The following is a 15315-nucleotide window of genomic DNA, read 5'->3' on the forward strand; positions in this document are numbered from 1 at the left end:
TATACATGTTTTGATGCAACTATATTCACACTGGGAATTTGCCGGACATCTAATGGTTGGTTTAAAAAGAAACACAAAAAAAACACAAATAGGCGAACTACATTAATAAGGCCTGTCCTGATAACTCATTTCAAAGTGCGATATATTGCTACAGAAAGATATCACGATAAATGATATTATTGAAACAACATTATGCCACTGACACTGGAAATAAAGCAGGATTAATATCAGCTGCAGTAAATAAATAGTAGAATGAAACACTTTAGTACTTTAGTACTTGATAATGAGGCATAGATAGTATAGTTATTTAATTGATCCTAGATATTTAATTGATCCTCTACAACCCAAATTTAAAATGTATATCTATATACAAGTGCAAATAAAATGTACACAAGATACAGATTAGGTCGCTTTAGTATTTATTGTGCCTAACATTAATTTAATTTTTGAGTGTATGTTATAAAATGTATGCTATGTTCTATATGGTGGCAATTGTTAGTAGCTGTACAGTTGCTGTCCATTGTGCTGAAAATAGAAACAGGTCGGTTTCAACCGTTATAGCTCACAGAAGAGAGGCCGTTACTAAACCTGCAGCCTCATTCGCAGAATGAAGAAAGGTGTGCATTGCAAAGCAGGACAAGTACACAGTCATGGCACGAGTTGGACTCAGAGCGCTCGGAAAAACAGGGGTGAAACCTGGAGTTTATGCTGCCCTTTAAAAGGCAAATGCCGGTGATGTCGTGCGTTCTATGTCCGTCTCCATGGAAACAGGAGCCAAGGCAGGGAGCACATTAAAACAAAGCCGAGCTAATAGACATGAAGGTACATGGCGCTGATACTTGAAGCCAGTTCATAATGAAAGTTAAGGACAGCACATCACATTTTAGAGTTTTCTGTCATGAGCTGAGCTTTGACTAAAATGTCTGGAGCAGCCCCAGAGCTTTCTCAAAGCTTAAATGCAAGAGGCAGAAATATGTAACGCACATGTGCTCCTTGTTGCAATGATGGACAAGACAAGTGGAGTGACACTGACATCAAATGAAACCCCAAAAACGCCTGGCTTATTATAAATCTCTTCTTCTCAAGGATTACTAATTGAATTAAAATCATGTTACAGCCAATCTTCTCACAAGGATTTCCCAAGATTACACATTTGCCAATCAGTGCTTATGTTTCCCGTTTTTATACTTACAGCTTGTGTGAATAATAACTTTCACTTGTATTACAGTTTGAGGACCTGGGGGAAGGAGGCTGATTGTCTTTGTTTTATTGACTTTACATGGATAGAAAACAGAAGTCCTTGTAATTTTATATTGTAATGTTTGTTCTGCTTTAGATCTTGTTGCTGTGATACAAGCTCCATCTAAAACATCTACAGCGACACAATAAACACAAGAGGAATTTATGAACTTTTCCTACAGTAAAGATGATCAAATAATATGTTTGCAATCAGTCATATCTATCAGTCTGATACCCATTCTAAAACTTGATTGAATACTTTTTTTGTTATCTGCTCTCGATATGAATGTTTTTATCCAGCCTGCTCGAAAGCATTTTCTATATTGTTAAAAAATATAGAATTCAACAAAGTGAATAGTAAAGGTTTAGCAGCACTTAAAGCTATTACATTTTTTCATACTTTACTATCGACAACATACACAATATTATAATCTTACATAGCTTCAAAGCAACTATTTCTATGTTATAACCTCTATATTTTTTTTATAGATTTTTTGTGTTCTGTCAAGAGTGGATCCAGACCTCTGCTTCCCATATGTTAAAATATTCAAACTCAAATCTCAGTTTGTGCATTTGTTTTTCTTTGTCATCTCTCCTGCATTATAGCAACAAACACTGACAACAAGGACACAGGAAGCACACGGACATCCTGCTCCCTAAGGACCTCACAGCAAAGAGATGATTTCTATTACTCTATGAGCAATTTCACACGAAAGCCAATTACATGCTTTCTATTTTTTTTTTCTTCTTCTGCTTCTTGGTTTTATGGCTCTAAAAATGGAAGGGGGACACGTGTGAAGCAATGTCAGAGACTGGCAATTAAACCTACACAAACTATATTTTCTCCCGGTGTTGTCCTGGCACGATCAAACGCTGCTTTCTACGGCAAGTCGGATCAAACAAGAAGAATATTCTTATCACAACAGGAAAGACGGAGCACAAGAAAATACCAATATATATCTCATCAATTGTGGAAATGATATCAAAGCCATGCAAATGGTTTACTAACATTGTTCTGTATTTTTTTTGTTGATTTGTTAGTTAGCAGGATAAAATATAAGAAAAAGAACAATTGGATGTATAAATGATAACAAAAGGAACAATTAGATATATAATAATCATAGATAGATATATTGAGTTGAATTTTGAGTGCAATATCATTAGCTCAGAAAATCAGCATTAATTCAAGTATATTGAAGCATATATACAACTGTTTAATCATCATTTCCACCAGTAAAGATCTTGTATCATAGTTTTCATTAAGATTATTTCAGTAGTCTTTCGGTTTTCATTCTGGAATAAATAATAAATGAAAAGAAGAGGAATTTTGATTCAAACTGAAAATAATGGTTGTTCACAAAGCAAAATGGATTTTGTGACTGAAGCCTTGATCAAATCTGACACATTTAAACTAAGTTCAAAATGCCCTTGGTGCATACACTATATTTAATATGCTACAACTATGAGCCATCACAGAGGCCAAACACATCAACCAATCAACTTTAGTGTGTTCTGATATTTACTGGATTAGCAATGTACATAACGTAATCACAATGTTTTCTTTGTTATGCTTTGGAGGACTGGAGAGAAGACTAGATTCGTGCATTCATTATTTATGATCTAATTTTCATTGAACGCAAGGAAATTAATAGGCAGAAGCATTTTGATTTATGAGCATAGTCCGGTTAAATGTAAGCTCTCTCGCTGCTGCTGAAGCCATCTGCTCCCAGAGTAAGTCATACCTATAAACACAGAGTACTAGCCATGCAGCCTCTCATCAGTAAGTGCAGAAGACACACATAATTCCTGGTAATGTGTGGTAGATTTTTGGCTTGGTATCACATTTCCTTTTACATACAGGACTATTAAAATTGAACATTCAAGTAACATGGCCAAATGCTAACGCGCTAGGGTAATGGGCCAACCAGCCAGAGAGGATTTAAAGTGTTCATGTAATGACTCTAAGCTGTGTGTTGTTGTGAAAAAGGTAAAGGTGTAATGAGAATAGGGTTATATAATGTCTGTGCAATTGGACAATGTGTCATGCTGTAGTGCTGCCAAATTACTGAAAGGGCATCTGTGTGGGCAGCCTGTAAATCCTAACTATGGTTTGCCAAACAATCTTTTACATTAGCAACTTGTTTACTGGACAGCTACAAAAGCCAAGAATGGGGAAGAGGATACATTAAGCAGGCATAATATATTGCAAAGATATATATTATGGTCAATATAGCACACAGTTTAGCAAGAACCCTAACCCTGGCCATTTTAGTAAGCGCCGCACATTCAATCATGAGACATTTTAACATTCAAACAACTTTTTAGAGCTTCTAACAACATTAGTGTTCTTTCAGTATGTAGTGCATCTTGGTGATTTCATTATGGCCTGATTGACCTGTGCATCCTGTCTCCTGCCGTGCATCAAGCCTGCCTTTATACTCCTACTCTTGCATTTGTCAAGCCTTCTTAATTGCTAAGTCGTTCTGACAAGGCAACTAGAAAACACAGCTTTGAAACTGCAGCTCAAAGTAAGGGTATTCCTTTTGGAGGTTTGCTTTATGCTCCCGTTTCATTGAAAATGAAAGTTGTCAATGTCCCAGCTCAATACATTATAATGTTCTTTAAAATACACTAAATGGAATTTAAAATTAAGTTTTTGTGAAATATGTATAGCATTTATTGATTTTCAATTAATGATTTACTTCAAGCAGTTCCTGCATTTTCACAAACTGCTTAGAAAGGAGACCCTTATCTAACCCTGGTATTAAGACACAAAGACACACTACTTGCACAGCCCATCACATTCAGCATATATTCTGGAGTGTATTCCAAAAGTACCTTATTGAACAAGAAGAGTGCAAACCAGCATGCCTGTGTACACTCCAAAGTTTTACTTTTCCAACAGACAAAGGCATTTTACTTGTTGGTAAATCTCAAAAGCTCAAAGATCAATGCAAAACCATCTTGAGTGAGAGTGAAATACATCCAAGGCCAAAATAGATTTTTTTCCCTTATGTTTTTCAGCACAAATTTCTTTGCAGTTGAAACTGAAGTGTAATACTCTTGCCCAGTACATACAGCAGTGTAAATGGTCACATTTTTATATAGTGTATGACACTTACCACATTATGTGTCTGAGTTTGTCCAATCAGGATCAGTATGTTGGAGCAAACTATAGAGAGGCAGAAGTTAAGCAGGATGATAGATCGCTCTGAACGAATGTATCTGTGAAAGAAAAGTGAAAGTTTTCATTACCACATGACACAACACATTTGTATTTTGTTTATTAGTAATTACATGAGCACAACAAAAATAGTTTATGTCACTTCTAAACCCACTGCTAATGCCAATTAGTGGTCCTGATATCTGAAGCTATCATTTCCTCATTTCCAATATCAAACATTAACCTTGAGTAAAAGCATTAGATGCTTTCCACTTTAGCTAATATAATGCTGTATTTTGGACTATTACCTCCATAGCACAGCATAGATTACTGCCAAGGTGATCAAGGCGAGACAGGACAGACCGCAGCCAACTATCAATGTCACAGATGGGACCCCTGAGTACTCCATGGTCTGTGAAGGAAGAGCAGAGACAGACCAGTCAGTGGGAGGCTGCTCACCCAGGACAGTAAATCTTTATTGGAGTCCAGAGAGAGAGAGGGAGAAAGATAAAGCACCAATAACAACAAGTGCATGCATCTCAATAGCCCACAGTGGCTCCTTTAATGCGGTAAGAGGTTTGAAGTGCATGCGTGGGCTTGAAAGTTGTTTAGATTCACGCTTAAACTTTCCACCCATGCAATACAAATGCACAGGGTTCACAGAGAATGAGATGTTTAAATAACAGTCCAGGGATGTATACCTAATGCTATATACAGAGTCTGATCTGTGATATAATGACACTGCATCACCTGTTTAATATCACAAACATTAAAGGATGCATGCACTTAGCATAACATAGAGATGACTTAAGTATTGATAGAAGAGCACCATGAGCCAAAACATAAACATTTGCTTTATAGATACAATGTACATCTAAACATATGTACACTAAACAAATTACCAGTAAATGGGGATGTATATTTGGATTTAAGAAACAATAAGGAGGTTAATGCTAGCTGTTCTGACCTTTCACAGGTTAAATTAGTTATGGATAACATTTACAGGATTAAGGCTATGATATTAGACTTTGTGCAATGGAATGACAGGTGTTTTACTGCAAAAACAACAAAACCACACACAAGGAGATCAATTGCAATGAATCAATACAAAAAAATCCAATGCACAACTTTTGGCCTTTCCTGTCAAACTTTAACAGACCGACATGTGCAGGACAATACTGTTAATGTTCAGGTTGAAATATCTATTCTGCATGTTATGCTTTCATTTCATTGTGGCTCCAAGATGGTTCCAGTAGCATGACAGTTGCAACCTGTAGCCCTTTTCCATGAGGTTTGTCAATTAAACTCCATGCACAGGCCCCAATGTGATGCTAACAATAACAGCAGCTGTCAATTACAAAACTAACTATATTTGACCAATGCTGCAGTTTGGCCTTTATAAACCACAGCCTAAACTCCATCAGAAACACAAATGCCACGCGTGATGACAATCTCCTGTCTGAGCATAATGTGACTGATGTGGAGCCACTAATGAAAGAGCGCGCACACGCCCTGCCTCACGCACACGCGCACGCACGCACACGCAACGAGTCCGATCTTAATCTTTGAGCAAACTCGAATATATCCCCCCAATTTCTCGTTGCAGGCGAATTACAATCTAACTGGATTAGCGCTGCAAAGATTCAATTTCCATCCTCGCACCGTCTTCCACACACTTGTCACACGCGCGCGCACCATACGGCGTCCTCGCGCTTACATTGGCCAATAAAGCCCACACACAGAATAACAAATCAATAGAGAGCGCCTACTTACTATTTCTCTTGGTTGCTGAGCCAAAATGGCGAAGGTAGATACGCGATCACATAAGCATTTTGTATGGGATGCATCTGTGAGCACGGTTTTACATCCTTTAGAGGACCAGGCGCCCCAAGAGTCGTTCCTGCAGAAAAGGGAGAGAAGATCGAGAGGTATTTTAAAATCCGGGCTGCGATTGAGACACCACTCCTCCGGACTTTTCGACAACGCTTTCATTTGATCATTTATCTGTATCGAGAGCGGCTGTAGCTGTAGCGCGCTGCGTAAACCAGGGGAAAATGCACGGCAAAGGCGAATTGACAGATCGGCGCGGCTGTGGATGGAGCGGAGAGAGACACGGAGGAGGGGAGAAGCCATACGAACCCCACATATCACAACACCATGGCTCCCACATGATGATTATAGTTCGCGTTTACCTGCGCGTCTTCCAGCGTCCCCGCTCCACGCACGACAGTATCCTTTCCCCCCTGCGCTCTGTAAGACCTTTTCTATCCTCAGTCGCGTGTTTATCCGTTTTAATTAGTCGCGTTAGATCGCTTCCTTAAGGGTATTTTCAGCCTGAAAACGGTGGACAGCATCAGATTGATACTGTTCCTTTCTGCTGGCGTGAGAGAGGAGGAGGAGGGAAGGGGAAGGGAGGGGTGGCTGATACGATGGAGGAATAAAACGCAGCCCCGGCGCAGGACGTGTTTATCAGCCGCACAGACTAAGCTGGCGGCGGTGGGACATGTTGCATGGGATTTGACACACACGCGCGCGTTTGGCATGTTCCTCTTTCACCAAAGTCCTGCCAGAGCAGAGCCACCCCTCAGAAGGAGCACGAATGGTTGCAGCCAGCTTCACATCACTAGGTGAAATCAAACAGGCGCTTCTTATTCTGAACTTGCATCTTCAACATTAGACATCCAATTTAACAAGCGTTAATTATGCAAATGGACTCATCTGATTCACTTTGATGGAAAAGACCACTTTAATATCTGTGTCACAACTGATTATGCCAAACACCTGTTGTTCTGAGGCATCCTCCCCGCAAAGCTTCTTTATCCTGTAGCTCGGTTACAGCATCATCTAAGCTAGTAAAGATTCATACCTGATTAACGGGAATACAGGGCATACTAGAGTCTGATTTGTGTGCCAAGCTGTGTCTGCTGCGTGAGCCAATCCTGCTTTGTCATTTGATCAATATGGCAGCAATATTTATGATTCCTGGAAGGGACTGTGGAGCCTTGCAAATTCACCCTTGGAGCTTACTGTAGTGCAACAATATAAGCTTCCGCCTTCAATGTCTTAAGTCTTAGTCTACTTAAATCTTCTCCAAGACACAGAATGAATAAATGACAACATGATTTTACTCGTTCATGACCTGTACTCATTTCAACTCACAAAAAAGGTCTCACTTCATAAAATGATTCAAAATCGAATGATCTAAAATATGAATTTCTCTTATCTTATCTCTGACACATACATTTCAGCCATGCATGCGGACAATTCATCTGGTTTTAGTGTTGTTCTTTGTGCTGGTTTCAAGCCTGACCAATTTAAAATAAATACTGTGTTTAAAAACGTATTTAAAAAGTGCACATGCAGAATCCGCAGGCAAAAGCTATAGCCCAATAGCACGATCCAAGTTATCACATTTTCATAAACAATCCCAAAATAAATAGCAGTGTAAAAAAAAAAAAAAAAGATTGACACTATATTCAAATGTGGCCCCTGACTACTCTGAGTACTCCAAATAGTTTCCCCACTGAGCTGCAAGCTTTCTTCTCTAAGCCCATTTTGATGTATTCCTCTGTTCGGGGCTATTCCTACAGGACCCAGAAACCATCTATGATAAGCTATAGCCGCACGCTTCACAATCTCCATACTTGCCACCTGAGATTACTACGACTCCCAACATGTCTGTAAATGGAAATGTACACTGTAATATTCAAAGTTTGGTGATGGATAGATAGCGTGCTTGTGAGGGCATTTGCAGAGAACGTCAGACACTTGCAGCGCTTGAGTTTTTTAACGTGGAATGGTATTGGACGGGGCGAAGCTGACGGGAGAACTTTTTCAATGCCAGGGATTTCGGGACACCTTTGATGCATTGCCTGACTTCATCTGAGCCTGGTGAATCATGGTGCAATATCAGATGTTCCCAAGAAAGTGTCACTGTTATCATTAACCAGACCAGCACACGTATTGCACTGCCAAGCGTTTGGGCCGCAAAATTGGCAAAACTTGACAAAGTTAGAAAGACGCAAACCTATTCGCTCTAAAAACGTTGTCCAGCTAACAGAGTCTCACCTTCTTTTATGGAACCTACCTGGAATATGGAAAATGGCCAAAACTAATCTCGAACAATAGCAATTCTGAGGGAGAAATCTTTTTGCCAATCCATGAATTATATAGACATCAAACGACTTATTCATCAAATATGACTAATAGGATTCTGCTCGAGGATTCAATCTCTCTGGGTCTAGTCTGCCTGACCTCACAGATTTGAGATTTTATGGAGGGACATGTGTTAAGATCATTTGTGATGCCAAACCAGTCCCGGTAGAAAACAACAGAATAGAACTGTTAAACTCAACTGCTCAGTGTGTCACAACCTGGGCCCGTAGCTCTGCAGACAAGACCACCTACCAAGAGACATGTCAACCTTTTAAATTGGCCATGTTAGCTTTCCCAGATATTATGGGCCAAATTATTATGGGCTTAGTTCCATGTCCTTTCCATGTCTAGGTTTCTTGTTTAGTTCTTTTGTTGTGATGTATAATCAGATTCCTTTCTTACAAAATGATCACCCTGTATATTAGTTTAGAGCAAATGTCATTCAGGTTTTTTCAATTTACAGTATTTTTCTCAATTGTCAAACTAATTTAGAAGGCATATCTATTCTTAAGTATCTTGAAGTACACTACACTACAGTAAATGTAAAGCCTAGACGAAAGAGACTACTAAAAATAAGCATGGCAGTGCGCACAACGTTATCAACTCTCCATCTGGTGGGTAGACACTTATTTAAACTTGCAAAGGGAACAACAGAAACCCTTCCCACGTGGCTCTGCTTTCAAAGGCTATATCTGATCAGAGCTAGTCGGCAGAAAGAAGCATGACCGAGAAATGTTTGACATGTCAGATACAAAAATGTCGAAGAAGACTTTGTCAAGAGAGACGGCACCGGGAAAGGCTTAAGTAAAACAAAAAGAAGCAAAAGCCAGAATAACTTTTACTGAAATATAGAAATGCATTTGCATCTTCTGAACATCTGCTTGTCTGCTCTGTCTTTTATGCCATTCTAGCTGGATTGATTACCCCATTTTATTACCACAGAGAATATGAAAGAGGTCTTTGTCTGACTTGTATACTAAGAAATCTTTCAACTTTGCAATATTTAGTTGCATTAGTTACAGCCTATTTGGCTCAGTGCCTAAATCTCCAGATGTTTGCGAAACCTGGCGCTATGAAAGCTGCTTTGAAAAGGCAATGTGTAAATCATTAATTAGATTTAACTCTTTCAGGAATTGCAGTGTTCCAAACACAGTCCAAGAACATCTCAAATCGATAGATGGTTTGCAAATCTTTCAGATACATGGTCGAGTTTCATGGTCAGAATTAATTAAAATAACTCATTGGAACCTATTGAGATGGACAGATTTTTCCCAGAAATGTCAGTTTTGCATGCTGGGTAAAATAAGCACCACTTGACTAGATTCTGCCCGCAGTGAAAACCTTTGGTTAAGAAGGTGAATATTGCAGTGCTTGTTCAAGGCCAAGTTTATTTAAACATGATATTTTCGGAGCGTCAGGTGCAGACATACTTGGATTAAAGATAAAAAAACATTAACATATCAAAAAGGCAATATGTATTGGCATCAGACCCGGTACTCCTGGTGCAGTGGAGCCACAGACTTGATGAGTAAATAAAACTATGAAAATATTGGGTCTAACTGGGGTTCCAAGACAGCAGGAGGGATTATCTACATAAAGATTGATAAACCAATCATGAAACTTTTTTTTAGCCCTGTAGAATTTATTGGGCAGGACAGTGTAGTGTGTAATGAGAGCCTGGTATTTGTGCCATCCACATGGCCATCGAGTGGCACAACATTTGAACATTTTAAAGTTGGAGTGCAAGTCTGGGGAAATTATTTTGAGGTGACCAATGCCTTGGCTTAATCAATTCACCAATTATTATTTTGCAATGTTGTGCTTCTTCACTGCATGTCAACACTATTTGAACATGGACAGGTGCATTACATCAAGTATATCAAGTATAGTTCATTGATACCTGTTTAAGAATGTCCTTGTCTTTAGTATGGACAAATCTAAAAATATGATGGACAGATATATTGGTCAGTGGCTGCCAGACTGTGTCTCATAGTGCTATAATAGCTTGATCTGTTTGTTACTCCATTTGGTGCTGTAAGTACATGTTGTATTGCCCAAACAGTTTCATCACATTAACTGCTAAACACTGTGAAAAAAGATCTTGTCACGCTGTTTCTCCTCCGTTTTAATTCATGCAGCCTCTGTCTCCCAGCACCACATTCTACACGCTATAAAGAATAAACACTGAAAATGAAAGTGGTATTTTTATGTACAAACAGAACATGCACAGAACAAATGGCTATTATAATATTAATCTACAGATTGGTGGCTGTGCATGATCTTATTTTAGCTCGAGTTGCTTACACACAGAGAAATCCTTCCTTTCGCGCCTTCTGTTAGCACGCGGGGATATTTGTGCCTCGGGTTCCCAGTCTCATGGTGGGAGCTGCACAGCACAGGCTCAGGTGTGGCATCTGTTCTGCCTCCCAGACTATTGTGCGCATTTCAAAAAGGCTTGGGATGCAGAGCGAAAATGAAAATGGAACAGAATGCAATGATCTGTGTAAGTGTGTGCGTCAGTGAGGGTACAGAGGTCCTGAGCTCAACATGAGTTTGCTCATTGTTGACTAAGAACCCATCATGCAGGGAAGTCTATGCAGTCTTAAAGGAACTAGGACGAATACGAAACAAAAACATGCATAAAACAAGATTACCCAGGATTACACTAAATGTGAATAGACCGCATTTTACCATTCATTGCTAAATTAATTACACTATATATTTATAGATTTGTTTTGCTTCAAAGTGATGGCCGCACCTTAAAATAGCTATGATGGAGCTGATAAACATCTTTATCATCACTAAAATCAAAAAAAACGTCTGACTATTGTATATTAGTGTTTCTCAAACTGTGTTACAAGTACCACTGGTGGTAAGTGAGCAGCTTAGGGTTGTATGCAATATATATCCTCAGACGTTATTTAGAGGTGTTCAAGACCTAGTTTGGAACTGGCATTAAAGCTGGTTTCAATCTGGTGGTACTCGGAGAGCAAAATTGTTTTCTACTACTTGGTTTAAAAGTTTAAGAACTACTTGCCATTAGTAGTAGTTATAAATGTATTGGATGTTTATGATTGGAAGGTCTTTAAGAAATTCTACATGCAAAACATATGTCATAGTCTTGTACAATAAGCACTCACTACTAAGAAGAAGAAATTATACTACTATAACACGGTGTCCCAGCTTTTTATTCTATTGGCCTTGAGTTTATATTCTGTTCCAAGGAATACGACTTGCAATCACAACCCTGTTCCTTCACTTTCTGATTCTGATTACATGACATGGGTGACAGATGTGGCTTTAAAGTGGATGCCATTGTCCCACACTCAAAATGGAAATCAGTACACCAAGTCAATCCATAGTCTATTGATTAAAAGAAAATGTTAAAATTGTTTGGTGTGTGAAAGTCAGGGGAAGAGAAGGGAGCACAGTTGTCCCAGTTGTATCTTCAAAAATAGTTGCCCTCAAATACCATGATAGAGGACATGCACAATTCACAAGTAAAAATAACATACATGCTGCAGTGATTTGCACACAGCTGCAGTTAAACCAACATAGCAAAGGGACAATATTTCCAAAGGCCATTGCTATATATGGTCCGTAACATTACATCTCAATTCAATTATCTCAATCACATAGAACGGCAGTCAGCCCCATCTTTAGGGCAGGGGGCCGCACTCATCAAATCAGCCAATGGTTTGATACAAATGAGATGAATCATACACTTTGTCTTTAACTGTCACTGGAAGCATTGAGCAACCGGTTTAAAGGAAGCTGTAAAAATAGATCTTGGTAAAATAGGAATGCAAATTTTGGCAAAATGAAAACCGTTTGCACAATTTCCTTTGTCAAAGACCATATTTCACTCAAGGTTTTTGGAGAGCAGGTATCAACACAATTTAAAAAAAGAAAGAAAATATAAAATCCCATTCATTCCTTGTTATGCACCGATTTATCACCACATGTTTGCCTCAAGTGGCTGGAAGGAACCCGTAAGAAAACATTAGGATTCTACTAAAGAAGCTAATTAGAAAATGTATTTACAGTACTCTTTTGTCAAGCTGACATAATTCAACCTTTTTTTGCTAAACTTAAACAAAAAACGCTAACCATTCACAGAGAACAATTTCAATTCAATAATTCCCTTGTACTTCTTTACCAACTTAAACTTAAACTTCATACAGTATATAATTTCCCCCCAATAATTATTCTTCTGAAACACTCCTATATTTTACCCCAGTACTCAGCAAGGATCATTATAGCAGCAATTCTGAGTGACTCACAAGTGACTCATTCAGGCTCCTCCAAAGGTTTGATAAAAAGCGGCTGGCATATGCTTAACATGCAGGCCACAATAACACTAAATGAAGAGTACTTAACATGCTGCCTTATTGTTAAGGAGCAGCTTCCTCTGGAGTGCAACTTGTCTCATTAAATCGCCCGAGGAAGTCTGAGGCTTTTATCGTTTGGTATAGGTGGAAAAACTTCACAAAAGGTCTTGGCTTCTTCAGCACTTACTATAACTGCATCTTATATTTCCTGTACATCAAGCGTCCATTTTCTTTCCATCACAGCTAATTACATCTTATGTGACTGATATCATGTAACAGATGCGTCATTCACATTTGTACATTGTTGATTGTCATCTTCTCTTATACTCTGCATATTCTCCAACTGACGTCTTGTCCTCTTTCACGACAGTCAAAATCTTGTTTGTTTTTACAACTGATATTCTCGCAAACCAGTCAAATTGATCTTTCCAAATGTATTTCCACATCTCTTATGATGTTGTTCTACCAAATCCTCCTAGCTCCTCTACCTCACGACCCAATTCATTCAAATTACACACACTCTTATTTTTCTTTTGCACAAAACAGCGAAGTGAGTCTGTGAGCCAAAAAAACAGTTGCTTACATGATGTTGCCGTCCCACAGCGCACAGTATGGGTTCATTGTTCCCTGCCAAGCAAAAGGACACAACAATTAGCAGGTACATTTTGATAACAAGAGATCAGCATCAGTGTCATCATCATTATAAATCAATGGCATATTTGCCCTTGGTTTGAATATAAATGGAAGCATGGGTCACAAGCTGAGAACTAAAAGTGGCTCATGTTTCCAGCAGGCAGACTTTATCTTTGAGCAGAATAAAAAGGCCTGGATCATGAAAACTGTTGCACTTGTAATTATCCGACTGCAGTGCGCTCTCCTGACACCAAGTGCTTGTAAATTAATTATCGAGCCAATTAAGAGCCATTGTGGGCAATCTGCTGCTGGTCATTGTGGAACACTCAGTCAACACAATACTTTTAACTCAAGATGACCATTTGAAAGTTTTTAGTTGTTTTCTTTAATTGAATATTAGAATAGGCATGTCAGACAGACACTTACGTTTGCCAAGTGAGCCAGTTCAATCTCCATATGGGACTCTGTAACTCTAGGCTCGGGGCGCACTGTCACAGCGATGACTTTGGAGTTCACAACAGTGTAGTTCCTGTGCAAAAAGCAAGAAAAGAACACAAGTTTTAGCAAAGGAGAAGTGTAACATTATTATCATATGTGACGCCAGACATTTTAGTCTTGTATTAGGGGATAAGAAGGAGCTCAGATGACATGTGCATACTCCACCCACTTCCATGTTTGCCTCATTGTTCCTGACTAGTTTAAATGTACTTAGCCCCCTGCCGTGAGTTAAAAACATTGATGCAGAATTACTTGTTTTATTGTAGCCTCATTGTGAATTGGATGTCCCCCCCAAGGGTTGTCAAAAGTATTGAAAATAAGATACTGATTAAAACTAGTATCAAAACTAGATACTCATGGAGTATGGTTACTAAAAAAGAAATTCACATTAACAGGACAAGCCACCAATCAGCCAGCGTGCCAAATAACTGTAATGACTCAAGTTAAACTCTTACTTACTAGAACTGAAATGCAGAGAATGTATGTGCTTCTTCTGCAATATTAAAGTAAAATCCCTAGCTGCATATGAAAACATCTAAAGGATTTCTTGAGAAAACCCAAATGGCCTGTATGTCATTATGCGCATGTGATACAAGTGATGAATGTCATGGTTTTCTGTGTTCAAAAGCATCAACCCTGCTTTGCTTTCAACCACCCAGTTCTTAAAGCTCATTAGACTATAAACATAAGGATTAGAATCAGTGGGAGTTTGGCTGAATCTTTAGGGAAGCCGGTATTAAACTTAATTTGGCCCCGGACTGACATTTCTGAGCTTATATTTTGTGGATTTGGAGCGTGCCGGTGTCTCTTGCGGCGTTATCTTAAATATGAAGTGCAAGTTAATTGAATATATTAAACCTTTCAGACTGAGGTTATCTTTTTCACTGGGGCTTCTTTTGAGTGCTCACCTCAGACAATCTCAAACATAAAAGAAGTAGAGAGGTAAAAGCTGCACATTAGGGCGCTATGTATGTTATGTTTGACAGACGCTGAAAACATATAAACAGTGTGATCAAAAGCATCTGTGGACGGAAGAAGGATTATAGAGACGTCTCCTGCTTTTGTATAGTTGACGAAATATTCTTTTTATTACAAGCTGAAGCACTTCCCACTAGGAGGAAAGCTGTCATGTTCACAAAAGGGGCGCAGAAGTGAGACTGCAGCAGCCCCAGTCCAACCAGCTCCACTCAGGCACTCTATATTTTCTTCTGAATCTCACATACTTTTCAAGGCCGCTCCCTTGTCTTAGTTGAAATTCAAGAATAAGAACATTGAGGTCTTCACAAAGGAAGGAAG

At 38.9% G+C, this 15315-nt stretch overlaps 1 protein-coding gene across 9 annotated transcripts in view; it reads right to left on the reverse strand.

Annotated features, from left to right (window-relative positions):
- The window catches only part of adgrb3 (adhesion G protein-coupled receptor B3), a 113623-nt gene that overhangs the window by 12519 nt on the left and 85789 nt on the right, over positions 1 to 15315 (reverse strand). For all 9 annotated transcript variants that reach the window (XM_072436231.1, XM_072436230.1, XM_072436228.1 and 6 more), the window contains 5 exons: positions 13948 to 14050; positions 13472 to 13515; positions 6176 to 6302; positions 4711 to 4814; positions 4362 to 4464 (listed from right to left, as the gene is read on the reverse strand). In XM_072436231.1, coding sequence (XP_072292332.1) covers positions 4362 to 4464; positions 4711 to 4814; positions 6176 to 6302; positions 13472 to 13515; positions 13948 to 14050 — 481 coding nt within the window. The remainder of the gene's footprint in view (positions 1 to 4361; positions 4465 to 4710; positions 4815 to 6175; positions 6303 to 13471; positions 13516 to 13947; positions 14051 to 15315) is intronic.

The sequence above is a fragment of the Eucyclogobius newberryi genome, unplaced genomic scaffold (genome assembly GCF_026437365.1).
Source record: "Eucyclogobius newberryi isolate DKJ021-1_F unplaced genomic scaffold, fEucNew1.0.hap1 SCAF_8, whole genome shotgun sequence".
In the NCBI taxonomy this organism is placed as follows: domain Eukaryota; kingdom Metazoa; phylum Chordata; class Actinopteri; order Gobiiformes; family Gobiidae; genus Eucyclogobius; species Eucyclogobius newberryi.